At 26.0% G+C, this 27524-nt stretch overlaps 6 protein-coding genes across 6 annotated transcripts; 3 read left to right on the plus strand and 3 right to left on the minus strand.

Annotated features, from left to right (window-relative positions):
- Window positions 1-882: 882 nt before the first annotated feature.
- On the plus strand, window positions 883-1923 carry OCT59_028803 (uncharacterized protein; the record flags this gene model as incomplete). The annotated part of the gene is made up of 1 exon (XM_025332935.2): window positions 883-1923. The coding sequence occupies one exon, from the start codon at window positions 883-885 to the stop codon at window positions 1921-1923; it is 1041 nt and encodes a 346-aa protein (XP_025165104.2).
- A 5435-nt stretch (window positions 1924-7358) lies between these two features.
- OCT59_028804 (uncharacterized protein) lies at window positions 7359-9317 on the minus strand (the record flags this gene model as incomplete). Its single annotated transcript, XM_066147569.1, has 6 exons — window positions 7359-7555; window positions 7619-7654; window positions 7729-7752; window positions 7826-8615; window positions 8687-9163; window positions 9255-9317. The coding sequence occupies 6 exons, from the start codon at window positions 9315-9317 to the stop codon at window positions 7512-7514; spliced, it is 1434 nt and encodes a 477-aa protein (XP_065994267.1). The 3' UTR covers window positions 7359-7511.
- A 4281-nt stretch (window positions 9318-13598) lies between these two features.
- On the minus strand, window positions 13599-14187 carry OCT59_028805 (uncharacterized protein; the record flags this gene model as incomplete). Its single annotated transcript, XM_066147571.1, has 2 exons — window positions 13599-13705; window positions 13794-14187. 2 exons carry the CDS (start codon window positions 14185-14187, stop codon window positions 13599-13601), a joined length of 501 nt encoding a protein of 166 aa, XP_065994268.1.
- A 2585-nt stretch (window positions 14188-16772) lies between these two features.
- On the minus strand, window positions 16773-21510 carry OCT59_028806 (uncharacterized protein; the record flags this gene model as incomplete). The annotated part of the gene is made up of 5 exons (XM_025329673.2): window positions 16773-16804; window positions 16880-16927; window positions 17042-17459; window positions 17543-17718; window positions 17790-21510. 5 exons carry the CDS (start codon window positions 21508-21510, stop codon window positions 16773-16775), a joined length of 4395 nt encoding a protein of 1464 aa, XP_025165108.2.
- Window positions 21511-24381: 2871 nt separating this feature from the next.
- Window positions 24382-25265, plus strand: OCT59_028807 (uncharacterized protein). The gene has a single exon (XM_025322876.2). The coding sequence runs from the start codon at window positions 24801-24803 to the stop codon at window positions 25053-25055; it is 255 nt and encodes an 84-aa protein (XP_025165109.1). The 5' UTR covers window positions 24382-24800; the 3' UTR covers window positions 25056-25265.
- A 554-nt stretch (window positions 25266-25819) lies between these two features.
- On the plus strand, window positions 25820-26409 carry OCT59_028808 (uncharacterized protein). Its single transcript, XM_066147572.1, has one exon. It carries the CDS (start codon window positions 25900-25902, stop codon window positions 26152-26154), a length of 255 nt encoding a protein of 84 aa, XP_065994269.1. The 5' UTR covers window positions 25820-25899; the 3' UTR covers window positions 26155-26409.
- Window positions 26410-27524: the final 1115 nt, after the last annotated feature.

Raw genomic sequence — 27524 nt, forward strand, 5'->3', positions numbered from 1 at the left:
AATTTACATAAATCAAAAAATAAAAATATTCATTTTATTGTTTTGTAGGATCATTCTCCTATTTATTAGGTTTGAAAAAGCCATAGTCCCAGGCTTGCCAGCCAGTATTAGCAAATATTCAGATTTCAATATTTGCCTATTTATTTGTGTCAGTTAATAATTGACGCGTGTCGAGTGTTGATTGACACCTGACGCGCGTCACCTAAGGAGTAATTCGCATATTATACTTGTGAAAAGTTGCTTATGAAGATATGCTAAATAATGTGAAAATTAACAATTTTAGTATCATAGCATGCATAACATGCCAAATATGAACAAAATAAACAAAATATAAGCATAATCGTGCCACACCCCGTAAACAATTCACTTAATTCACTACTACCCCTATTTCTTTCTTGTTGCACAGTCGTACAGCTTGTATAGCTTGATCGTTGTTATTAATTGCAGTAACGCAGACCCATAACCTTTGTGAAAAAAAAAAATTTTTTTCTCCCTCTATTTTTTTTTCAAAAAAAAAGAAAAATGTCCAAGCTAAATAAAGATATTCTTTATTTGATTTTTGATGAACTGCATGATAAAAACACACTTTTTTCGTGTCTTCTAGTTAATAAAACTTGGTGTGAAATGATTATTAGAAATTTATGGAGAGATCCTTGGAAATTTAAAGAGGATAGAAACGGTAAATTATTATTAAATACAATCGTTACACACTTATCAGAAGAATCAAAAAATTACTTAAAAAGTCAAGGTATTAACATTCGATCAAGATCATATAACAAAATTTTATTTAATTATATCACATTTTGTAAACACTTAAACTTAAGTGTGATCAAAATGATTTTAAATAAAATTATTGAAAATAAATCAAAAATAATTATTATTATGAATGAAATACTTAAACTTTTTATTAATGATAAAACAAAATTTACTCACCTTTATATACCTGAAAAATTTGATTATCAATTAAATCTTATACCAGAAGCAAAAAATTGTTTATCAGAAATTCAATTTCTTAGTTGTGATACTTCTATAAATGATAAATCTTTAATTAGATTAATGGAAATTTGTGATTCAATTAAAGAATTGGAACTTTTTATGGAATTAGAGAATAATAATTATGGTTTTACAAAATTAATTAAACAACAAAAAAAATTATTAAAGATTCATTTTTTTCCTAATAGTAAATATCCCATATATTATCCATGTGATGATTCATATTATGATGCTATTGAAAATTCTTTGATTAAACATTCAAGTACTATAGAATATTTAAAGACACCCAGACATATTAATACGAAAATTCTTTCATCTTTTGTAAATTTAAAAGTATTAGATATGAGTAATCATTATATGAATTGGGAATTTAAATGGAATCAGAATCTAATTTTTCCTCACTTGGAAATTCTCAAAGTTAGCAGATTCTCAATTCATACAGTTATAAATATAATTGAAAATACAAGTGGACATCTTATTGAAATAAGTATTGAGAAAGTATATTGGAATAATGAAACTATTATTCAAGCTATTTATCAAAATTGTCCAAAGCTAAAGTATCTTAAAATGATGCTTGAACATAAAGATCTTTTAGAATTTAAAAATATATTAATTAATTGTCAAGATTTGAATGAATTATATATTGCAGCTGGACATTATTTTTGGGGTGATTTATTTGAAATATTAGCTGAATATTCACCAATAAATTTATACAAGTTTACATTTACAATAATGATTATTATATCAGAATCTTTAGATGACTTTTTTAAACTTTGGGAAGGTAGACGTCCTATGATATTAAAATTCTTTTCTAATTCTAAAAATATAAAAAAAATGATGAAATATTATAAAGCAAAAGGTATAATTGAAGATTATGACTATAAATTGGATTATAAAGAAGATTTAATCTGGGTTAGAATGTGTAGATGAGATGTTAACATCTTATAAAGGAAAAGAATAAATTAGTAAAATTGTTTAGAATTTGATTGGTAGCTTCTCAGCATAATAATGAGATACATAATTTTTAGATTTCTGTATATCAAATTTTGTTATATCGAGGCTCTTTTATTGAATAAAACATATAAATAAATATTTTAAATCCTTACCCATTATTAATGAATAATGATACAGTCAGTAGCGTGTTTATTCAAACAATGAGTATATAACTACAATTTACAGTAAGTTGTTATTTCATTCATCACGGCATTAACGCTAAACTCTAAAGGTAATCTTTCAGCCTAAACCCAACCTTCCTAATCCTTACCCTAATCCTATGCTTATCTCAACTTTCAAATGTCAGTTTAACTATAGGTGGCACTGAAATTGATTTTTATAGTAAAGCTGTGTCTCACCAAAATCTAAAATCTGAAATAATAAACAACTTAATTTACTCATATCTGAATTACATCCGAAATTATTTTATTAATTGTTAATTGTTTTAGTTTTTTTATATGAAAAAAATATTTCAAATCTGAAGTTCTTACCAAAATTATATTTTTTAAAAATCAATTTAGGGGCCATCTGTAGTGTTAACTGTAAGATAAGTATTTCAGGTTATAAGTAAAGCAATTTAAATTAAATAATTTGAATTGTGTAACATTGAAAAGTGTGCGTTCGAGCCGTTCGATTTATTTCGTAATTATCATATCATAAATATATCATAATTAACTGACTATGATAACAAATCTTTATACTAATACATTTACAGTTAATTAAAATTTTAACTGGATTTTTTTTTATTCTGATGGATTAATACTAACAAAAAAAAGTATAATTTCTCTTATGCATTTATTTGTGGTTATTTCCGCTCTCTTAGTTACCACGAACCATTTCTATAATAATAATTTTTTTCGAAACTACCTTTTTAGTCTTTTTTTTTATTAATTTTTTTATCCCTCTTTTTATCACTATTGTTTCTTTTGGTTAACTTAACCAAAATTTTTTATTCTTATTGGATTTTTTTTTAGGGGATTTTTTTTTAATCGGAATTTATCAAAATTTTGGATTTTTTTTTAACCCAAAAAATAGTTTATTCTATGTCCTACGGGATTTTTTTTAGTCAATGATATTGTTTCTGACTAATAAATTCGTGTGAAAATTTTTTTTTAGTGAGAATTTTTTCAATATTATTTCCAACTAATAAATTTGTGAAAATTTTTTGTGAGATTGATTCTAATTATATAGATATTTTGTAATTAAATCAATAAATTTTTCGAAAAAAATATATAACTAAAAAAATTTGTCTGACGTTTGGATTAGTCTCTTCATAATAATTAACTTGAAATCCATGCCATATAATTAAAACCCGTGACATGCCTCCACCTGATCTATTTATCCGTGTACATTCCAATCCAATCAACTAATACAATTTCATTTTACCTTAATCGGAATTTTTTTTTTTTTGATTATTAATTTTTAAATTTTTCGTTTTTTTCAAACTGAAAAAAAATTTTCTCCCTTTCTTCTTTCGGTTTAGTTTTTTTTTTCAAACCGAAAAATTTGTTTTTTTCTCATTCTTTCCCTGGATAAATAGTTTAATTTTCAAATTCATAAAAATCAAAAAAAAATTGATATTTTTACAATATTTTATAAATTAATTAATTAAAGAAATTGTTTGCCCTATAAAAAAATCGGATACGTTTTTTATAAAGTTTTTATACGATTTTTTTTCCTTAGAAATAACGTATCATGAAAGGATACGGAAAAATGCACAATTCCGTATCACTAAAAATATGGTTTGGATACGGAATTTACACGGGATTCGTATGGAATTTACATGATTTGATCACTGATTTTATCATGAAATTTATACGATTTTGTTACTGAATTTACCATTATATTACAGTTTATTATAGTTGTATTTACATAAATTTAATTCTACTTTATTAAATTAAATATAAATTAAAAATTAAACAAATAAAAATATATTAAATACATTATTAAAATTCCCTTCCTTATCAAAACCACCTATTGCAACCTAAATTATCTATAATATGTTCAGATTCATTCAGAGTCAAAAAACCTAAAAAGAAAAAAGAAACATGAGAATGTTTAACTTAACCGGAAACCAAAACACCCTCATATAGTATCTGCAATCGTCCAAGTCACCAAGGGTCAGTATTCCTACAAAAAAGAAAAAGAACTCCAAAATGTCTGACCTACATAAAAGAAAAGAATCATAAAACGTCTGATGAAAAGAAACCAAAACAACTTACAAGAAAAAAATCCAGAATCTGAACCAAACTTACAAAGAAAAAAGAAAATTTGAACTGACCTAAAAAAGAAAAAAATCCTGTACCATCCTACAAAAAGAAAAGGAATCCCAAACTAATTTACAAAAAAAAGAAAAAAGAAACTTTCAAAAAAAACCTGTTGGCCTATGAAAAAAAAGAGATAATATAAATAAAAAAGAAGGGTAGTGAGTGGTGAATAAAAGAACAAATCAAAAAAATATTTTTCTTTAAAAAGAGGGGTGACGAGTTAAAAAAATTTTTTTTAAAAAAAAGGGAGGATGTCAAAGTTAGAAAAATAAAAATTTTTTATAAAGAATAGAAAGAAAATTTTTTTTAAAAAAAAAAGGAAAGGGTGGTGAGTGGGGAATAAAAGAATAAAGTCAAAAAAAAATTTTTTTAAAGGAGTGACGAAAAAAATTTTTTTTTAAAAGGAGAGTGATGAAAACAAATTTTTTAAAGGAGTGATGAAAAAAAAAATTTTTTTTAAAGGAGAGTGACGAAAAAAAAATCTGAAAAATTTTTTAAAATAAAAAAAAAAAAACAAAATAACAAAAGACAAAAGAAAGGAAAGATAAAAAGGAAGATCAAAGTAATTGTTAAGGGTTTATATAAAAAACAAAAAAACGTACCATAACAAAACAATAAACAATCACGTGATCACGTGTTATGATACGGGATGATTGTAAAATTATTTTCTAAAATATTAAGTTTAAAAATTCCGTATACATTCCACATTATTAATTTTTTCCGTATACATTTCGTATACGTTAGTTTTTTAAAAAAATGTTCAAAAATGAATTTCTTATTAAATATACGGAATTTGTATACGGAATCTATAGAAACGTACATAAAATGTATACAAAACGTATCCATTCCATATACAGATTTCTTATAGGGTTAGATTTAATAATAGACTATTATAACCCAAATCCATATCAGAAATTCTCTAAATAATCACCAGATTTTTGATTAAACATTTCAATTCAAATGGTTTAGTTAAATTAATAATTTATCGAATAAAATGAGTATTCAAAAGAATAATAATAAATGAAATGAACAAGATTTCTAGTACATTTAATTATTTAAATATTTTTCCTAAGTTGATTATAAGTTTAAAATTGACGTAATATAAAAATAATAAGAAATAATTAATCAATTAATAAAAATATTTGTAATATTTTCATAATATTAAAGTTTTTTCTAAAAATACTCCTAAAAAAATTAATCAATTTTTATTGATAATTATTTTTTTCACAATTCCTAATTAATCTGAATTTCACTCTACACTCAAACATCAAATCATTAAATATAAATAGTTACATTATTCTAAAAATAGTAATTTATTTATTTATATCATTCTAATATTATAAATATAATTTAATACATATTTTTTATTACGTAATTATTATCATATTAAATTCCTATTTATAAACAAAAAACTTCTTTAATTTACTTAGTATTATATTATAATACTAAATCTTTCTATTTAAAAAAAAACTCATTGGTCCCGGTGCGAAGCAACGGGTGACAGCTAGTTAGTTATTAAAATAAATGTAATATAGTAAATTATTATCCTTTAAATGGTTTTGCAGCAAAATTTGGCTGCAATTTTAAAAAATATAACTTTATTACTATTAATTTAATAATATTTAAAGTGTTATAAGATTATTATATGTTAAAAGTTAAATCTAGATGATAATAAAAAAAATATTAACATCGGTTAATGATAGACAAATTTTACTGTCAAAGATTAGTGTATATCTTAAGATGAATTTCGTTGGTGTCAAGTTTTTGAACACCTAAATTCACTAAATTCATAGATCTTGTTATAACCGGTTTTAGAGGCAGACGTTACGTGAAATTTTTTGAAAGAGACGAGAAAAGAATTATCCACAATAGTTTGAGTAGGAAGTAAAGGAAAGGAAATATCTGAAGGAATATCATCTTTAGGAAAAATATCAACAGAAGTAGGTTTAGACACTAAAGGTGTGTGGTTAAAGACAAAGTTGTCTGGGCCAAGGCCATAAAGTCGTCTGGAGGAATATATCCTATGTCTGCTCGAGGAAAAAAACTCATGGTTTTGAGTGAAAAGGTAACAAAAACTCCGTATATACCTGGAGCGCCCTACTGTGGCCTCCTTCCCCCCAAAGTTATCACTAGATAACTGAAAAAAAACGAAACCAAAAGTTGCGAAACTTATTTACTGTGGAAAATTAACAAAATAAAAAAGGGGGAAAGAGTTTTTTCTGTCTACATTCTTTTTCTTTTAATAATTAAGAGATAATTTTACAACAGTTTAAGTCATGTGATTTAACGTAAAAAATTTTTCTGAATGAAATTGTTGTATTTTGTATTTGTCTTTTAATTTTATCATGGGATAGTAGAAAAAAATATTTGCAAAATTACAGGATCATTTTAAAATAATTTAAATTATATTTCAGTTTTCTATAACCAATAAAATTAAAAATTAAATTAAACAAATGGGCGTGCGTCAGTTAAAAAGGGGGAAATCTACGTTTTCATCATTTTGAGAAAAATGAAATTAACTTATTTGCAAGAAAAAACATTTTGCTTTCGTGCGTCAGTTAAAAGGGGGGAAATTTGGTGGCTAAACTTTTATCCATATCATGTGACTTTACCTTCATCATTTACGTCATGCTATTGCTAAATAAGTCAATGATCGTCAAATAATCAAATGATCGTCCCTATAGCATATTTCAGTTATTTGATTTTATTTCGATAATTTATTATGCTTATCGGCATACAATATTAAGTGAAAATAGTGTACATTGATGGTTTACACAATATAAGCCAAAAACCTCAAATTTGGTTTTGAGGTAGATTTCCCCCTTTTTAACTGACGCACGCCCAAATGCTTTTTTGACTTTATCCAGATTTTCACTATCATAAAAAATAATGAATTTATGTCAAATTCATCATAATTCTATTGAATTCGTTATTGTATATGATACTTAAACACAATTACATTACTATCTGATCAAATTGAAAGAGATGTTTGAGAATGGTAGAATCGCCTTAATTTGGTATTACATTCATGTGCTGTATGTTAATCTTTTATGTCAAAAATAAATATTCTGGGTAGTTTAAAGATAACATTAATTTACATAAATGAATAATCAATAGATAATCAATTTATAATTTATTTTTATTAATGTTAAACCAAAATATTACATACAAAACCCATAAATAATAGCTAATATAAAAGAACTAATTTAATAATATAATTTTAATTAAACTAAATTCTTTGATTCTCATAAAAAAAAATCATTCAGTATTATTTTCTTCATCTTGATCACTTTCATTAAGATCTACAAAATAAGTATATTAATAAGTATTAGCAAATTAAAGAACTAAACAATAAATATCTTTACCTAATTCATCTAATTGACAATCAAAACATTCTGAACCTATAAATTAATTTATATAGTATTAAAACAATATAAAGATTTATTAATTATATTGATTACAAATAATTACTTACGTAATGATGTTGTTTTAGTAGCATCTATTAAAAAATAAAGCTATTAGTAATGTAAACATTTTTTTTTAGTTACCAAAGAAAGGTTAAATTAGATTACCTGAATTTACTGGTTCTGGAAGATTTTTGAAATTTAAAAGTCTACTAGTATAGATTGCTTGTGGATGTGTTTGAATGTTACTAGTTCTTTTTTCACTTGTTCTGTTTAATTTAATTTTATCATTATATTCATTTACTTGAGATCTAATATCAACATTCTTAAACTTACATTCATCTAATTTTTGATACAATTCTTTAGCAGTTGGTCTATTTTCTGCTTTAGCATCCCAACATTTAGTAATCAAATCAGTAAGTAATTTTGGTGTACATTTAAAAATATTTGGTCTCTGTCCTTTACATATTTTAATAGATAAAGCATGATTATGAGGAATATTATTATAAGGAGTTTCTTCAGATATAAATTCATTCATCATTATTCCAAATGAATAAATATCAGATGCTTTTGTATATTGATATCCACGTAAAACTTCTGGTGCCATATAAGGTAATACTCCATAAATTCCTTCTTGTTTAACTAATTGCTTTTCATTATTTGCTGGTTGGCACATTCCTAAATCACTTATAACTGGATATACTCCATATAATATATTGCCTGAATGAAAATCTTTATGAACCTTTCCAGCATTATGAATGTCTAGAAGTCCTCTTGCAATTTCTTGTAATTTATCAATTTTTGAATAATAATCTAATTCATTATTGAGATAGTAATTTCTCAAATTTCCATATTCACAATATTCTAAAACCATCATATAATCTTTGGTATTTGGATCTTGAGTTATTCCATAACATAGAACAACATTATAAAGATAAATCTGAAGATGAGTTTTAATCTAATGAAAATATTGAAAATGAAAATATAAGTAATACATAAATAAAAATAAACATTTCTTATTTTAATTACCTCATTTAAAAATTCTGTACTTATACAAGAAGAATTGTCCAAACTTTTTAATGCAACTTTTGTATTACTATTCCTTTTCCATTCTTGATTTTCAATATCCCAAGAATAAATACATCCTTCAGGCCATTCTGCTGAATAAATTTTGCCAAATCCACCTCTGGTAATATAAGTAATATCTTCAAAATTTTCAAAAGGTATCCATTCAAGATATTTAAGAAAATGCACAGCATTAAGTTGTGATTGTTGTATAAATTCATCAATATCTTTATTTCCACTAGTCCAATTTTTAAAGTTATCCTTAAATCTTTTAGCATTACAAGGTTGACACCATTTATATCCTGTACCAGGTTCATTACATTCTCCACATATTCCATATACTTGTTTTCTTTTTTCTAAATCTTCCATATAAACTATTTTATTATCTATCTCTTCTGCTGATTCAGTAGTTGAACCAATAGTAGAAATTGTAACATGTAACTTTTAAAATAAATGATTTAAAAAAACATTATTATTCAAATTAAAAATTCAATAATTTTATATTATTAAGTGATAAAATGAATTGTTTTACCTGATATTCATCATAATCAAAACTTTCTTTCCATAAATTTCTTTTATTTTCTTTAGGAATCATTTTTGATAATTTCATACTAAATTAATTTGGATTGTATATATGTAGATTACAATTTACTTAGTAAATTCAAAGATAAACGTTAACCATATAATAAAATGAAACGTAAAAAAATTTTTTTTAAAAATTACGGAGTTCGGATAAAATTTATTCAACAAATAAGCCCCTGTGCAACATGTGTAACATTCAAAATTTTGAATACAAAAATTCTATATATAGTATTAATCTGATTGATAAAAATAAAATACTTTGTTACGCTATTGATCGGCATAAAAGAAAAAAAGGACATTTTCAATAAACAATCGGATTGAATGAAACCAAATAAAAATAATTTTCAGCCTAATAACTAGGTTGTAACTTGTTGCGTTGCCAACAGGATTAATGTAGTTTAAATCAAATATAACAATTAATATTTAGGTAAATTATATATATTAATGTTAATTATTAATAATAATGAAAAAATGATAATAAAAAAAAATAAATTGAGAAGTAAATAAATAATGAAAAAAAAAAATTCAACTTAAAGAAACTGAAAAATAAAATATTTTTAAAAAAAAATTAAAACCAATTAAAATCATCTTTTTTTTTTAGTTTGAAAAAAAAAACTGAAAATAAAAAACCAATTTTTTTTCGGTTTGAAAAAAAAATTTTTTAAATTTCGGACTATAAGAACTAGAAAAAGGTATTTAAAAATTAATAAAATTTCCGGTTATAAGAACTAAAAAAGTATTAATTTTCCCAGTTTATAAGTACTGACATTTAACTATAATAAATATGGAATAAATTGGGCGCAGAAGTATCACCCGTACATTAACCCCAGTGACACCCGAAAAAATTCCGCAATAGTAATTTTATTCATCACATGTGTCACGACTGTCACGTCCCTCTGTTTTCCATTTTCTACAAGTATCTGAGGGACTTAGTTTTTTTCGATTAGTCAAAATCCTATTTGTCACGCCCTTAGTCGTCACTGTTTATTCACGTGTTACTGCATAGTGCCGGCCCTGTGCGGAATTTTTTGGGCAGATTTTCGGGTGTCATAGGGGCAGTTCACGCATACAATTCAAGTCGAAATAAAAAAAATCGGCAGTCAATGATGCCGGCCAAATTTCAGCAATTCCGGCTGAAATTTTGGTAAAATTTCGACCAGCATTAAAAACCGGTTAAAAAATTGGCCAAAATTATATTTGCCAATTTTAATCTCATGTGATATGTGAAATTATCCAGATCATCTACTTGAAAAATTCATATATCGGAAAAACGTTTGTCTATATGTAAAATTAAAATCTTCCTTCTTCCTTCTTAGTCTTTTTTGAAGGCTTAAGTAAAGTTATAGTATAAGATAATAAAATACACATTCTGTGAAGTTTTCAAGTTCTTAGATATATATGAAGAATACCTTTTTAAAATTTGCCGATTTTTACAGAAAAAAAAATATTCCTATAAGATAACTACTAAATAAATTAGTTTATTTCAAAATTAATATTTTTATCATATATTTTATAATATTTTTAATACAAAAATCAAAAAAAAATATTTGGTTAATTAGTAGAATTTTATGTATATAAATAATTAACAATGTTGAAAATTGCTTGCAAAATTGTATGCAATTTTTTTAAAAAATGTTTGTATGTAAAGTCAAAATCGGACTTCAAAACATTCTTTAAAAGCTTTAAGTAATAAAGCAAGAAAAATTACACTTAATAGGTAAATTTTAAGATTATAGGGTAGGTTATGAGGAATGCAATATAATTAATAATTGATTTTTCTGAAACTCCAATTTTTAAATATAAAACTTTTACCTATAAAATAATTATATTTTCTAGTGGTTTAATATAAAAAATTTAAAAAATTTTGGGTTAGTAGAATTTTAATGTAAATAAAGGTTTAAACACTTTTACACGCAATTTATACCAAATATTTATCAATATATAAATTCAAAATCTGACATCTAAACATCCTTTATAATCCAAGTAAATTTGTAGAATTAAAGCAAAATACACATAATATCTAAATTTCAAGATTCTAGATTATATACATAAGGAATGTGATACAAATAACTTCTTAAAATTTATCAATTTTTACATAAACAAAAATTCACCTATAAAAGACAACTATTGAAATAATTGTTTATATAAACAAATAATATTTTTATCACATATTTTATAGTGTTATTAGGTTAATTAATGAAATTTACATATATAGATAATTAAACAATGTTGTGATAATAGAAAAATATATAAAATAAAGAAAAATTATATAGAAAAATATAAATATAGATTATAAATATTTGAAAAAAAAATCAGTTTTAAAAAAAGAAAAAAAATCAAAAAAATTAAGTAACATGCATTCCTTTATTCAGAATCAGTATGTATAAAGTAGGCAATTTTCTTTACTTTATTCATTAAATCAAAAATTTTTTTTGATTATTTAATAAAAAAGAATATAAATAAATTATTATTTTAGATGTCACTAAACCGATGTTTGAGTCATTTATGATTAACGCATTTTTAATTTTTTTTACTTTACAATTTGATTTTTTTTTTTACTTTACAATCTTCTAAATTTACTTTAATAAAACCTTTCTTTTTAAATTTTCTTGTTTAACAAAATAATTATGAGTGAACTATATCCTGGACATAAGGATAAACACATAACTTTGTAATTATGAAATTCGCGTATTAAATGTCATTTGTGATAAAATTTTTTTTTGGTAATGTACTAAAATATATAAAAAGTGTTCGGGTGAACATCAAAAATTCTCAGGCAACCCGAAATATGAACCGATTAAATTTCTTATTCAGATATCCAGTACATTTTACATTACTGATTCAACAAGAATCAAATTAATCAAATTGCTGTAATTAAATATTTTTTTTCATGAACCCTTAATTGGGGATCTACTTTTTTTATTATCTTTTTTAGATCAGTAATCGGTAACGTAAATTTTTTATTTGTTTCATCTATACTAAAACAGACGACTTCTGTAAATGAAAGACTACATAACTGAATTCACATCATCCAGTGATCCAAAGTCGACATACGAAAATTTTCTTTCAATTGCAATTTTTACAAGTTATATATGCTTAACTAATAAGTGTGAATTTAAACATGAGAATTCACTTCTATTATAAAATTATTATAAGATGAAATAAATATAAAATTTATAATTACAATACACGTTCAGTTAAAAATTTCCATTTATAATAACTATTTATTACCATAAATAAAATTTTTGAATTATATACAAACATAACTTAATTGTAATTATCATTAACATTATTAGCCCTGTTCAACTCCGGTCGGTTGCAATTTTCGGCCATACGCAGAATAAACCATTCTATTGGTGAAATGCGTTCAGTCAAAAAAACCAAAAAATTTTATGGAACAAAGGTCGGATATTTCATGTGTAATAATTTTCAAATTAAATACGTGTTATTCACATATTAATTTTATTTCCCAGTGATCTACCGTTCAAAATAAATCATTTACGCTTGTAAAATAAACAAATATACTCAGAAACCTTTAAACCTTTTGAAAAAGTTTTCAAACTTATTAAATATTGATTAAGTTATATAGACATGATTAGTCATGTGATATTATTAGTCACAACGTATATTTTATGACATTCGTTAAGCATTACATGTTATTAAAATATTATAAGTTATCAATAGAAATAAAAATTTATAAAAATTTTATTATTTAAAGTTTCAAACGATACTTTATTCACTTTATTAAATACAAAAAAAAAAAGCTAAGTGAATTAACGATCTAATTCTTCTTGACTATTACTTTATATAATATATTCCATAAGAAAGGTACGGCTATCCGAGACCAGGATCTATTTACAATGTCGCAAGAATGTAAAGATGAAATATCATCTTGTAATTCAAGCATAATCAATAAATTGAACCATAGTTATATTCCTTTTATTAGATCTAGAATTAATAATCTAATTCTTCTTGGCTATTACTTTATATAATTTTACATGTGATTTCCTATCAGAGAGATAATATATTTCCATAATAAAGGTACAGCTATCCGAGACCAGGATCTATTTACAAGGATGCAAGAATGTAAAGATGAAATATCATCTTGTAATTCAAGCATAATCAATAAAAGGATATCTGCATAAAGTTGAACCATAGCTATATCCCTTTTATTAGATCTAGAATTAATAGTCTAATTCTTCTAGACTGTTACTTTATACAGTTTTACATGTGATTTCCTATCAGAGAGATAATATATTTCCATAGGAAAAATACTGCAATCCGAGACCAGGATCTATTTATTCATAAGGATGCAAGAATGTAAAGATGAAATATCATCTTGTAATTTAAGATCAATAAAAGAATATCTGCGTAAAGCTGATCCATAGCATTTTCTTATTGCTTTGCGGAGAGATCCAAAGCCAAAGTATTTCAAATCCGTCTGGTATATTATCTACTGAGATAGAGTCTACTGGAGAGCACTGATTACAATAAAGTTGTCTTTGTACCTCATAATGCTCATTATCAAAATCATCGCTAAGAATCATTGTTAATGTAAACAACTTTCTTGAATGTACAAAGTCAAACTCTGAATTGTATATCATCAATTCATTTAAGTCATTAAAATCATCTCCATATTGAATTTTAATGAATTCCAAGTATTGACAATTAATTAATATAGTTTTCAATACAATACTCATTGGTTGATAAGTAACGTTAACACTATATTCAACAACAACCCTCCACAAAATTCTAACAGAAATTTCACACAAAAGACGATTAACTGATAAACATGAATGTAAGGCAGTTATGTCATTCTCTAAATTTTCCAAAATTTCATGTAAACAGTCGAATAAAAGTTTTTTAATAAGCTTATTGGCCATTTTATATCAATGAAAGATTTTTGAGTTTAAAATTTAAAATTTTTAAAAAACGCAACGCATTAACTCCTTAATGTATTATATACAGCGTTGTGCATTATGATGTAATTTGCTGCATAATAAATGAATTGCATTGTGTGACATTTGTGACATTTCTTTCTTTCACGAAATTTTTTCCGATGTAGATCAATTTGACATATGATCAGTAATCATGATCATTTGGCCAAAATTAGCGTTAATTTTAGCCAAAATGATTGACATTCCGATCATCAAGTGAGTCAAATCCGCCCATATGTTCTGGTCCAAATTTAATTCTGTCACAAATTAACTCTGGCCGACTTAAACTTCATATAAAAAATAAAAGTTGTATTTTTTTCAAATTAGTATTAGGTAATATCGAAAATGCAGTTGAATATTACATATCCAAAACCACCTAACTATTTGTAAACTTATTTGAATCGTTGTCATTTTCAGTTTTTGAATATATTATTGGTATTTTTTTTTTTTAAAAAAAATGTATATATAATAGGTTGGCGCTAATGATATCTATAACGAGTAATTTAGAATTGGAAAGATAATGATTACAAAATTTGGCTTCCAATTATTTTCATATCATTAACCAGTGAATCCGATAATGTCGCACAAATAATGATTAGGCGCAGTAAGTTCAAAAAATCACAAGTCACGTGAGATCAGATACAATATTACGATAACCATTTAACAAATAAGGGATTACGGTACATTTTCGCCGAAATCCATCTAAGTTCAGTAGTCGCCTACGGCCTTCGAGGACAATCAGACCTTTCAGTTGGTAAGGAGCTAGGAAAAAGTACGAGGAGAAAGTAGAAAGTAAACTTGGCTGCTGGGACGAACTACCGGCGGAAGGAGTAATAAAAGGATTAGGTTCAACTAAGTATTTATGCGACTTGATGTTTATATTCAAAGAAAACTTTCTTGACAAAAATACTTACATTTTCCTTGGACGAACGAAAATGATTTGAATCACGTAAGTACGAGGATCGTTGAAGTAACCAAGGAACGAATAATAGAGGGGAAATTAAGAAACTAGGAACAAAAAAATAATTATCGTCGATTTTTCAGTATGTGCAACGTCGGATTCAGAGAAAAATTTTCCGATAAATCACGTAAAATATCCGACCATCCCGTGGTATTGGAAATAAGTTACAGCAAATATGATATATAGAGAAATTTAGTATCAAAAGATCCTTTGAATATAAAACTGTGAAGGCAAAAATATGTTTTACGAAACAACAAGATGACAAATATATTAATGGTGGAGCGAATATTGTTGTTTAAACGTAACCAACGTTTTTATTTTTAAGGGTTTTAGATGCTAATCTACCAGCAAGCGAAGTGAAAAATATATATAAGTGGCAGGTAGCGAAGAAATTAGAGGAGAATGTCACGAAGGATCATAATGAAACGAATTAATTAAAGAATACATTAGAAAGTACAAGGGTCATTTTACAAACATTATTAAAGTATACAAAACAAATTATATTTTAATATACTTTAGTAATGAAAATGACATGATGAAAGCTATTTACGAATCCGTCAACGACCACGAATAAGATAGGAACGGGTTTACAAATAAAAGTTAAGATGAATTACTGGATAGAAACGGCAAATCCGGGCAGTTGAAGCGGCAAACAAAATCTGAATAAGCGTCGTTAGTACGTCGTCTAGTTTGGACGAACAATTTTTTGAAGCGGCGGAAGACTTGCCGTGAATAGATAATAAATAATAAATTAATATTATAATTTTTGATGTGACCTGCATTCATTATCTTAAAATAGTTCTGTGTGAAATTTGGGAAGGCTACTTGGGTAAATTTACTAAGGGTTATTACATTGTTTTACATTATATTTCAATTTAACAAATCTTTTCTTTCTTTATTATTCAGGAATGTTTCTAGTGTAAATTCAGGAGGAATATCTTGGCTTAGATTTAAGAGAAAATATAACAAAGCATTAGAAAATGGAAATGAAGAAATACTATATAATTTATATAACTGCTACAAATTGGGAAAAGAATTGAAAAAATAAATTTAAATTTGTTATTTATTATAAAGAAGCAAAAAGATTAGGTATTTTAACAAATTATTCGAATTCATATTTTTTTATTATATTATCTAGGATCTATCGATGTGGGAGATGCTGCCCTGATCAGGAAACGATAGTACCGAACTTCTAGATTGGAAAGGGAATTTATCTTGCCTGAAAATTGACCAAATGTTACATTTCTACAATAATCCTTTTTCTAACATAAGATTGTTTATATTGTATTTTCATTGTAAAATTCAAGGGCTAAGTTGCTTAGTTAAAGCCTTAGTTTTGTTTTATATTTTTGCAAATTCTATTAATATTATTAAGATTTAACATTTATTGCTTTATTCATCATTTAAAATTGTGTTTTTATTGAAATTTAGTTTTATTTTTTATGAATATAATGGTATGCACCCTAAAACATCCAAATCGTGCCGTAACCAAAACATCATCCCTAGTTAAAAAAAAAAGAAAAAGTATATCTGCCTTTACATTTTTGTAACTCTTGAAAATCTAATTTTATTAATTATTGTTCAACACTTTGTTCCAGTCAACTAAATATAATAAAGCATAAAATATTAGTTCAATACTATATCTTAATAAGTAAAGAATTATACTATACTACTTACCGTGCAAACTTGAAAAGGATTGAACATATTCAAAAGATTCGTCACTAGCTTGTGATTGCGAAGTTGCATTATCATTATCCATAATAATAAACATTCCATTTTATTTTTAACAATATATTATTGGTATAAATAAATATATAAATATGAATAATAAATAAATACCCTTGACTAATTTGCTTGTAACATCATTTACAAAACCCATTTTTTTAAATTCATCTAATATTTCATTAATAGTTGGTCTTTGTTTGGGTTCTTGATTCCAACAATTTCTATAGAGATTTTCATATTCTTTAGGAGTACCAAAAACTGTAGCCTTATGAATATTAATAATAGGAAAAATAATATTACTATTATCTGGAGGCTTTCCTCTAGAAATTTCCCACATCAATACACCAAAGCTATAAATATCTGAAGACTTGGTATATTCAAAATTTGGATCAATAAAACGGTTTGGCTCCATATAAGCAATAACACCAAAATTACCAACATAAGCTGTTGAAGCTAAACTATTTTGATTTTTTGAAATACCAAAATCCGTGATTTTAACATTACTTTCATGAATAACTATATTTTTAGAATGCTAGGAGAAAATAAATTAGATAAATACATTATTATTACTAGTACTATTATTATATAAAGAATAACTACTTAAATACTACTTACAAGATCTCTATGCAAAATATTTTCATTGTGTAAGTAATTTAATCCATCAGCAATTTGAAATGCTAATTTTTTCTTATCATTCCATGTCAAATTCTCAAAATTATTTTTGAGATAATTTTGGAGATCTCCGTCATTAGCATACTCCATAATAAGAAGATATTCATTTGTTTTTGGTTCTAAAAAAAAAAATTTATAGGAAGTTAAAAAAAATAACAAAAGATACAATGCAAAAAAATATATCAATTACCTAAACTGATACCAAAGCAACGTATAATTCTGTCACTATAATTAAGGTGCAAATGCATTTTTAGTTCATGAATAAATGCATCTAACAAATCATTCTTAATATAAGTTGTATTAGTCAATTTTTTACAAATTACATAATTATTAGTCTTAATCCAAATTGCTTTTGATATTTTTCCAAACCCCCCTGCCTGAAGTGGCTCTACCTTTTTTAGTTCTTTATAAGATATAAATTTAACTTTTTCATACTTTAATGCTTTTTCAATCCATTCGGATGCACTTAAAACTCCATTTTCTGCTCTTTGAAACCAATAAATAGATTTTTCCAAATCTTTTTCTACTCCTTTACCAGTCTTATAAAGAAATCCAAGTTTATACTGTGCATCATTAATTCCTTGTTGAGCTGCTTTTTCATACCAACAACAGGCTTTTTCTATATTCTTTTCTGTTCCTATTCCATTTTCATAACATGTGGCTAAATTAAACCATGCAACATTATCACCATGTTCTGCTGATTTTTGATACCAATAAAAGGCTTTTTCTAAATTAATTCCTGTTCCATTCCCCCTTTTATAAAATAAGCCTAAATAATTCATTCCAACTTTATTACCATTTTCTGCTGCTTTTTGATACCAATAAAAAGCTTTTTTGAAATCTTTTGCTGTACCTTCTCCATTTTTATAACATTCAGCAAAATAAACCATTGCATTTATATCATCATTTTCTGCTGCTTTTTGATACCAATAAAAAGCTTTTTCGAAATTCTTTTCTGTTCCTACTCCTTTTTTATAACATTCGGCTAAATAAACCATTGCAACTATATCACCATTTTCTGCTGCTTTTTGATACCAATAAAAGGTTTTATCTAAATTCTTTTCTGTACCTTCTCCATTCTTATAACATATGGCTAAATCAAACATTGCAACTTTATTACCAGTTTCTGCTGCTTTTTGATACCAATAAAAAGCTTTTTCTAAATTCTTTTCTGTCCCTTTTCCATTTTTATAGCATATGGCTAAATCAAACATTGCAACTTTATCACCATTTTCTGCTGCTTTTTGATACCAATAAAAGGCTTTTTCTAAAACCTTTTCTGTATTTTCGTAAAATATGGATAAATTAAACATTGCAGCTTTATCACCAATTTCTGCTGCTTTTTGATACCAATAATAGGCTTTTTCTAAAACCTTTTCTGTACCTTCTCCATTTTCGTAACATATGGCTAAATTAAACATTGCAACTTTATTCCCATTTTCTGCTGCTTTTTGATACCAATAAAAGGCTTTTTTTAAATTTTTTTCTACTCCTTCTCCATTTCTATATCTGTTGGCTAAATTATTCATTGCTCTAATATAATCTTTATCCGCTGCTTTTTGATACCAATAAAAGGCTTTTCCTAAATTCTTTTCTGTTCCTTCTCCATTTTCATAACACATGGCTAAATTAAACATTGCAATTTTATCACTATTCTCTGCTGCTTTTTGATACCAATAAAAGGCTTTTTCTAAATTCTTTCCTGTTCCTTTTCCATTATTATAACATATGGCTAAATTAATCATTGCAACTGTATCGCCATTTTCCGCTGCTTTATGATACAAATAAAAGTTTTTTTCTAAAGTTTTTTTATTTTCATAATTTGTAGCTAAATTAAATATTTCAACATTATCACCATCTTTTGCTGCCTTTTGATACCAATAAAAAGCCTTTCCTAAATTCTTTTCTGTTCCTTCTCCATTTTCATAACATGTGGCTAAATTAAACATTGCAACTTTATCACCATTTTCTGCTGCTTTTTGATACCAATAAAAGGCTTTTTCTAAATTCTTTTCTGTTCCTTCTCCGTTCTTATAACATACAGCTGAAATATACATTGCAACTTTATCACCATTTTCTGCTGATTTTTGATACCAATAAAATGCTTTTTCTAAATTCTTTTTTGTTCCTTTTCCATTGTTATAGCATATGGCAAAATTATACATTGCAATTATATCACCATTTTCTGCTGCTTTTTGGTACCAATAAAAGGCTTTTTCTAGATTACTTTCTGTCCCCACTCCATTTTCATAACATATGGCTAAACTATTCATAGCTTTAATATAATCTTTTTCTGCTGCTTTTTGATACCAATAAAAGGCTTTTTCTAAATTATTTTCTATTCCTTTTCCATTTTTATAACATATGGCTAAATTAAACATTGCAACATTATTACCATTTTCTGCTGCTTTTTGATACCAATAAAATGCTTTTTTATAAATCCTTTCTGTTCCTTCTCCATTTTCATAACATATGGCTAAATTAAGCATTGCAACTATATCACCAATTTCTGCTGCTTTTTGATACCAACAGAAGGCTTTTTCCAAATTCTTTTCTGTTCCTTCTCCGTTCTTATAACATATAGCTAAATTAAACATTGCAACTTTATCACCATTTTTTGCTGCTTTTTGGTACCAATAAAAGGTTTTTTCTAAATTTTTTTCTGTTCCGTTCCCTTTTTCATAACATATGGCTGAATTAAACATTGTAACATTATAACCATTTTCTGCTGCTTTTTGACACCAATAAAAGGCTTTTTCTAAATTCTTTTCTGTTCCTTTTCCATTTTTAAAAGATATAGCTAAATTAAACATTGCAACTTTATCTCCACTTTCTGCTGCTTTTTGATACCAATAAAATGCTTTTTCTAATTTTTTTTCTGTTCCTTCTCCATTTTCATAACATATGGCTAAATTAAACATTGCGAATTTATCACCATTTTCTGCTGCTTTTTGATACCAATAAATAGCTTTTTTTAAATTCTTTTCTGTTCCTAATCCATTGTCATAACACATGGCTAAATTATTCATTGCTTTAATATAATCTTTTTCTGCTGCTTTTTGATACCAATAAAAAGTTTTTTCTAAGTTCTTTTCTGTTCCTTTTCCATTTTTATAACATGTGGCTAAATTAAACATTGCAAATATATCATTATTTTCTGCTGCTTTTTGATACAAATAAAAGGCTTTTTCTAAATTTTTTTCTGTTCCTTCTCCATTTTCGTAACATATGGCTAAACTATTCATCGCTTTAATATAATCTTTTTCTGTTGCTTTTTGATACCAATAAAAAGCTATTTCTAAATTCTTTTCTGTTCCTTTTCCATTTTTATAACATATAGCTAATTTAAACATTGCAATTTTATCACCATTTTCTGCCGCTTTTTGATACAAATAAAAGGCTTTTTCTTTATTCTCTTCTGTTCCTTTTCCATTTTTATAACATATGGCTAAATTAAACATTGCAACATAATTACCATTTTCTGCCGCTTTTTGATACCAATAAAAAGCTTTTTCTAAATTTTTTTCTGTACCTTCTCCATTTCTATATCTATTGGCTAAATTAAACATTGCAATTTTATCACCATTTTCTGCTGCTTTTTGATACCAATAAAAAGCTTTTTCTATATTCTTTTCTATTCCTTTTCCATTTTTATAACATATAGCTAAATTATTCATTGCAACTTTATCACCATTTTCTGCTGCTTTTTGGTACCAATAAAATACTCTTTCTAATTTTTTTTCCGTTCCTTTTTCATTTTTATAACATATAGTTAAACTATTCATTGAAACTTCATCATCATTTTCTGCTGTTTTTTGATTCTGATGAATTTCATTTTTTTCGATATTAATTACATTTTTATAAAAAATGTCAATTTCATTTTGCGTTTTACTGCGTTTTTGTTCAGACATTTTTTTTTTAATAATGAATTAAAACAATTATCTTTGTGAGCTTTATTATATTATAGTAGATCAACAGTTTGGTGTAATAGACGTTCTTGCTTTATAGAAGGATATTCAGTACGGTGCAATTTTGTAAATCAGTACGGTACAGTTGATCAGTTGGTACCGGTATCGTTACTCTCGACGCAGATCGTACTCTATAGCTTAGTATATAGGATAACATAGTAATTATTCGGACATCAATGTCCATTTCACATGTGGTTATTCGGACATCAATATCCACTTCACATGTGGTTATTCGGACATCAATATCCATTTCACATGTAGTTATTTGTACATTAATGTCTATTTAACCATAATGGTAATTTGGACACCAATGTCCATTTTTGAGTATATATAGGACAAATATGGTACGGTACGGAATTTTTGGAATTTTTGAAAATTTGATCAATCGTATCAGAAATGGTTGAAGAAAAACGCACAGAAAAAATGTGATCGGCAATCATATAATCGACGAATCAAATGATATTTATCGGTTTTCAATAATTCATACGCCGAATAATTTTTTTATTGTTGCGAGTTGCGACGCAGCGTCTTATAGTAAACCAACTGTTACAACACTTAAAACTCCTATAATTGCGTATACATACCTTACAGTGCATATACAATTGAAAACTTCAGTTTTTATTTTAAAAAGGACTACACGACCTTAGAAGAAGCTTCCGCCTCATACATTTTCGCCCACAGCGGCAAGAGTTTTTCAGCCTCATTCTATTCTTGAAAACATACTTTTATACAACTATGCATATTTTTAACTTTATTCTAGAAATAACTATAAACTTATTACACATTTATTATGTCACTCTCAAGGCCAAATTCGTCTAAAAATGATCCTTGATAGCCAATCATAATTTTATTAATTGATCGTGTCTTAGCGCCTTAATTTCGCATGTAGATTATATTTCCTTAGTGAAACCAAAATGGAACCAACGATGAGTTGAAATAGAACCGGACTATCCACTCCCATTCATATGAAAGTTCTTTTAATGATACCATCTTTAATATCAAGAGGTATTGTCATAAATTATGTATAAAAGGTGATTTTATACCAGATAAATTCGGGAGAAATCGAATTGAAAGAAACTTAGGATAATTGTTGTAACTTATAACGAACTTTCCATGTCGAGTATTGATTTCATGAGCATTAATTATTACTTTTAATGTAAAGAATTCCTCGTGATAAAAAAAAATGCAAATTTTTTTTTTCATGCTTACACCGTAGTATTCAATTTCCCCTGAGTTGAGGGTAATGCAGTATTAAATTATGTAAATTAAGAGATGAGAGATGAAGTTACTTAGAACATATTAATAAAAAAAGAACTTTTGTTTTTATTTTTATATCTTGGAAGAACATAATTTAGGTACAGACTACAGGTAACTATAAAATTATTAAGTAGAAGCCTCCCGTCTTTCGATGGAAAAAATAAAATATAACTATTTAATACATAGATTTTCGTAATATTCATAATATTTTTGAATAGTTAAAAAGAATTCTTAATAATTTTTTAGTCAATAACGATCTTTGTACGATAACATTTGACAAATAAATATTATTTTTAGAATGAAAATACTTGAAAAATCGCTTTAAATTTTCTTCAGAGTAAGTAGAAAATCAAAAATTACGTTTTGGATATTTATTATTGTGTAAAACAAAAAAAATTAGTTTACGTCATATAATGGTATGTGAATACATAAGAGAAAGCATTATGTATAAAATAGGTGCTAATTAAGCTATTATACAGTATAATCATATATTTTAGCGCCTATAGGATACTCTCGTCATATAAATGTACAATGAAACATATCCATGAAAAGAAAACGTGCATCTTACTCCCTAAATAGTAAATACTGGTATTAAATGAATCTAAAAGATATTGAAATACAAACACAATGTAATATAATGATTAAGTATTTTTATCATAAAAAAAAAAGACAAATAAAGATCAATGGATATTAATTGAATCAATTGAATCACAAAAAAGAGACCTAATTTTATACATTTACAAACCTATTTTTTAACTAAAGTTAAAATCAAAATTGAACCAAAAAGGATAAAAACAAACCAAAAATTGTATAAACTAAAAAAGACTAACCTGATTATATATATAAGCTATCTTCAATTTATTGGTTAATTATTAGGTTACAGCACGATTTCCCGACAGAACATTTGCCCGACAGGTTTGGCTAGAGTTATCCAGAGTTATGCACGAACACGTGATCAGACGTTAGGCTGTCGTGAAAATATCCCGTCGGGAAACAGTCCGTAAGCGAATTATACAAGACATTCTTGGAAATTGGAAAAAAATGAGAGATTTTATTTTTATAATTTTATAATAAAGTTACAGTAATCATTAATTTTTTGATGAGATCAATAGGTACTGTGAGCCTCTGAATGAGCTTAAAGACTTGGATATTAATGTCCAAAGAAAGAAATTGAAATGATGTTTAATTTGTAAATTTTTCCTGCAAAATTTGATGTTGATAATTAAATTCGTATTTGAAAAAACATTATTATTAACTCAGCTTTTTATTGTCAATTAATCATACAGTCTTTCATATTCGGTGAATAAATTTTGTAGTAATCGTGTTGCAAGTACATATAAATAAAATTGTCGATTGTGATAGGGACAAAACGGGGGTTAAACCAAATTTTGCTAATTCAGTACAGTAATAATTTTTTTAATGTAATACTGTACTTAGGTGTCACAGGTGTCACATTTCATCATGTCTTAAAACGAGTTTCTTACTTACTGCGGTCGTATTACGCGATTATCTATAAAAAGTTAAACTGTTAACGTTAAAATAATTTCTATCTGGTCGCAGCAGTAAAAAATGAACATCCTTTTTCAAATATAGATCATCAGTTTGTTTTGATCACGATGTTCTTTTTATGCTATTGTTTATTTACAAACTTGATATCATTCTTTATTTCTTTTATTCTTTTATTCTTTTATAACTTATTGTGGACTCATTGTACTTCCGATTAGTAATTCTTTTATTAACTGCGGTCAAAAAAACCTTAATTCTTGTAACAAAAAAAAAAAATTGCTTTTGTTTATATCATTCATTGTTATTTTTCTTTTTCTTTTCAACGCTTGATACGTCATAATCTCATTAAATAAAAAATTGTATATATAAATGAATAAAATTTCTCCCTTACATGCAATAAAAAAAAAAATTTCCTGTTTGACAATAAAAAACGAAAAAATATTATTCAAATAATTTGTAATATTTAAACCATGTCTACAAACTCAAATACATCCTCAACTTCAAATAATAACAATCCATCGTCTTCATCTCAAACTCAACCTAATAATAACGTTTATAGTGGCGTTAATAGCCAAGGAAACAGTTGGACTCATCGTGGAGACTCAGTAGCACCTGGCGGTTCTTTTCATTACTCAAACAATGATGGTTCCTATTATTATCAAAATCCTAACGGTTCGAGGTATTACAACGATGGAAAAGGAAATTCTTATTATGAAAGAGAATGAATTTTTAATATTTATTTAGCATTATCTCTTTTTCCTTTTCTCTTTGAAATTTCTCTTTTTTTTTCTTTTTTTCTATTATTCCTTTTATTTATTTATTTATTTATTTATTTTATTTTATATCCATTTTTTTTCTTGATGTATGTATGTCATTTTATTATATGCAGTTATTTTTATGAAATAAAGTTATAAATTTTAAATTTTAAGTTTTAAAATTTTGAAGTTACATTTCTAATGCATTATTAACCAACTGCAACTGCTTATTGCAGTAATATTGCAAATATCTTCTGCTACTTTGAAAAATTGTTTCTAAAATTGATTGCAAAAATCATACCTTGTTAGTTTCACTCATGTGAAATTATCAAGATGATACCAAATTATGCAGAATATACAAAAAATATTATCGGGTTATAGTAAAGTTCATCTGTCTCGTGATTGTATTCCTCAATTCTGCTGCGACAGCCTTTGTACCACGCTTGACATCATTTTTTATTTATTAAATCTACTTGTGAATGATAAGTTACTTATTACGGTATTTAAAAGAACATCGTGATCAAAATAATGTGTAACAGTTAATCGTTGCTTATTATTAAATATATTGAACTTTCATAGAATTTACTTTTAAAGATATATTGCACAAAACGAGTTTCTGTTATTGTTGGTGTTATTTTGATTTTATGACTGAACGTATCTTAAAATCTTATCGAAGCGTGTGAAAATTCTGAAAATTCCTCTATCTCATCAATAATATATAAAACCTCCTACTTGCACGAAATTTCCCTCCAATAAAAAAAATTCTTCCGCGAAACAATTCAAATCTTATTCAAGTAATTTGTGATATAAAATCATGTCTACGAACTCCGATACTTCATCAACATCAAATAATAATACTTCATCTCAAACTCAACCTTCAAATAGTAACGATAACGTTTATAAAGGCGTTAATGATCAAGGAAATAAATGGACTCATCGTGGAGACTCAGTAGCACCTGGCGGTTCTTTTCGTTACTCCAACAATGATGGTTCTTATTATTATCAAAATCCTAACGGTTCGAGGTATTTTAACGATGGAAAAGGAAATTCTTTTTTCAAAGAATTTTGAAATATTATGAATTTTTTTAGTATTTTTTTTTTCTTTAGAATTTTTTCCCCCTCAAAATTTATCATTTCCGTCTTTTTTCTCATTTTTTTTTTTTGATAATGATAGTTTTTTTTTTATACCTCTCATGTTCTGTTATTTTTGTCATTATATTTCTATTAATGTCCTTTTTTTATCGTTTTAACTATGTCTAGAAAGCTATCATGAAATAAAGTTTTGAATTTTAAAATGTTGACGTTTTATTAAAAATATACATGAACATTATATACACTTGTTGCTGCGTGTGCAATACCATGTAATACCAAACACAATTAATAACTATATCTATAAGTGATACTGTTGATAGGGAACTGTCGTAGTATACTTTATAACGTATCATCGCTATTTTCATTTCACATGTGGTTACTTAAAAAACTCGATTTATTACAAAATGCCGATGAGATTATATTTCACTGATGGTATCATCTTTTAAAAATAGCAGGATCAAAGACAGGAAATACCCAAATTGCTTTTGAATTTACATCAACTAAAAAAGAAACTGATGTAGATGTAATGGTATCAACAGAAAATAATTTTGGTGAATCTAAAAATCTTGGGAAAGCGGCAACGATCTCCATCAAAAGAAGCTTATTTTCTCAAGTGTACGAATTATATTTGAATAGGTAGTATCCAGGTCATTGGACTCTAAAGGAACGTAAAGAACGTGAAATATTTCAAGCGTTGATCTAAAATATTTTGATGATATGAACGAAGATCTATTGCCAACAAAATTAACAAATACTTGTCGAACATAGAATATTTGAATTTGTTGCGACTTAAAATAACTTTTTGATTAGAATGAATTGCGAGAAGATATAAAGATATATGTTGTGCCTCAAGTGTTTGATTCACGTCAGTTGATAACTGACGCGCGTCACTTATCGATTGTCAATTTTTCCCTGACGCAAATTAATTTTATAATACAATATTTTTTTAACTACCAAATTTTTTTTACTAGAATTCTTTTACAAATAAGGACACATACTTGTAATTACTCTTAGTTTTTGTAAGTATTAGGTTTAAAGGCTTGAAATTGACGTTCAGATCTCTTGAAAATTGTATTTTTGAAAGTATCGTTGTTAAATTTTTGTATTTTAATACTAAGAACATTTACTGATGCTTTTTTTTGTAGATTTCAAACTTGAAGATTTGAAATTAACGTCCAGAATTATTGGAAGGATATTTGAAGATATGGATTATCGTTAAAAGGTATTTTGAGTGTTGAATGTTTTCTTTATTATAAGACAACCTTTGATTTTGTATTTGCTGTATATTTGTATTAGAAATAAAGCTTTATTGAGAAACAATGTTATGTATAATTTTTATTTTACAAA

This window comes from Rhizophagus irregularis, chromosome 8, assembly GCF_026210795.1.
Source record: "Rhizophagus irregularis chromosome 8, complete sequence".
NCBI classification, from domain to species: Eukaryota; Fungi; Glomeromycota; class Glomeromycetes; order Glomerales; family Glomeraceae; genus Rhizophagus; species Rhizophagus irregularis.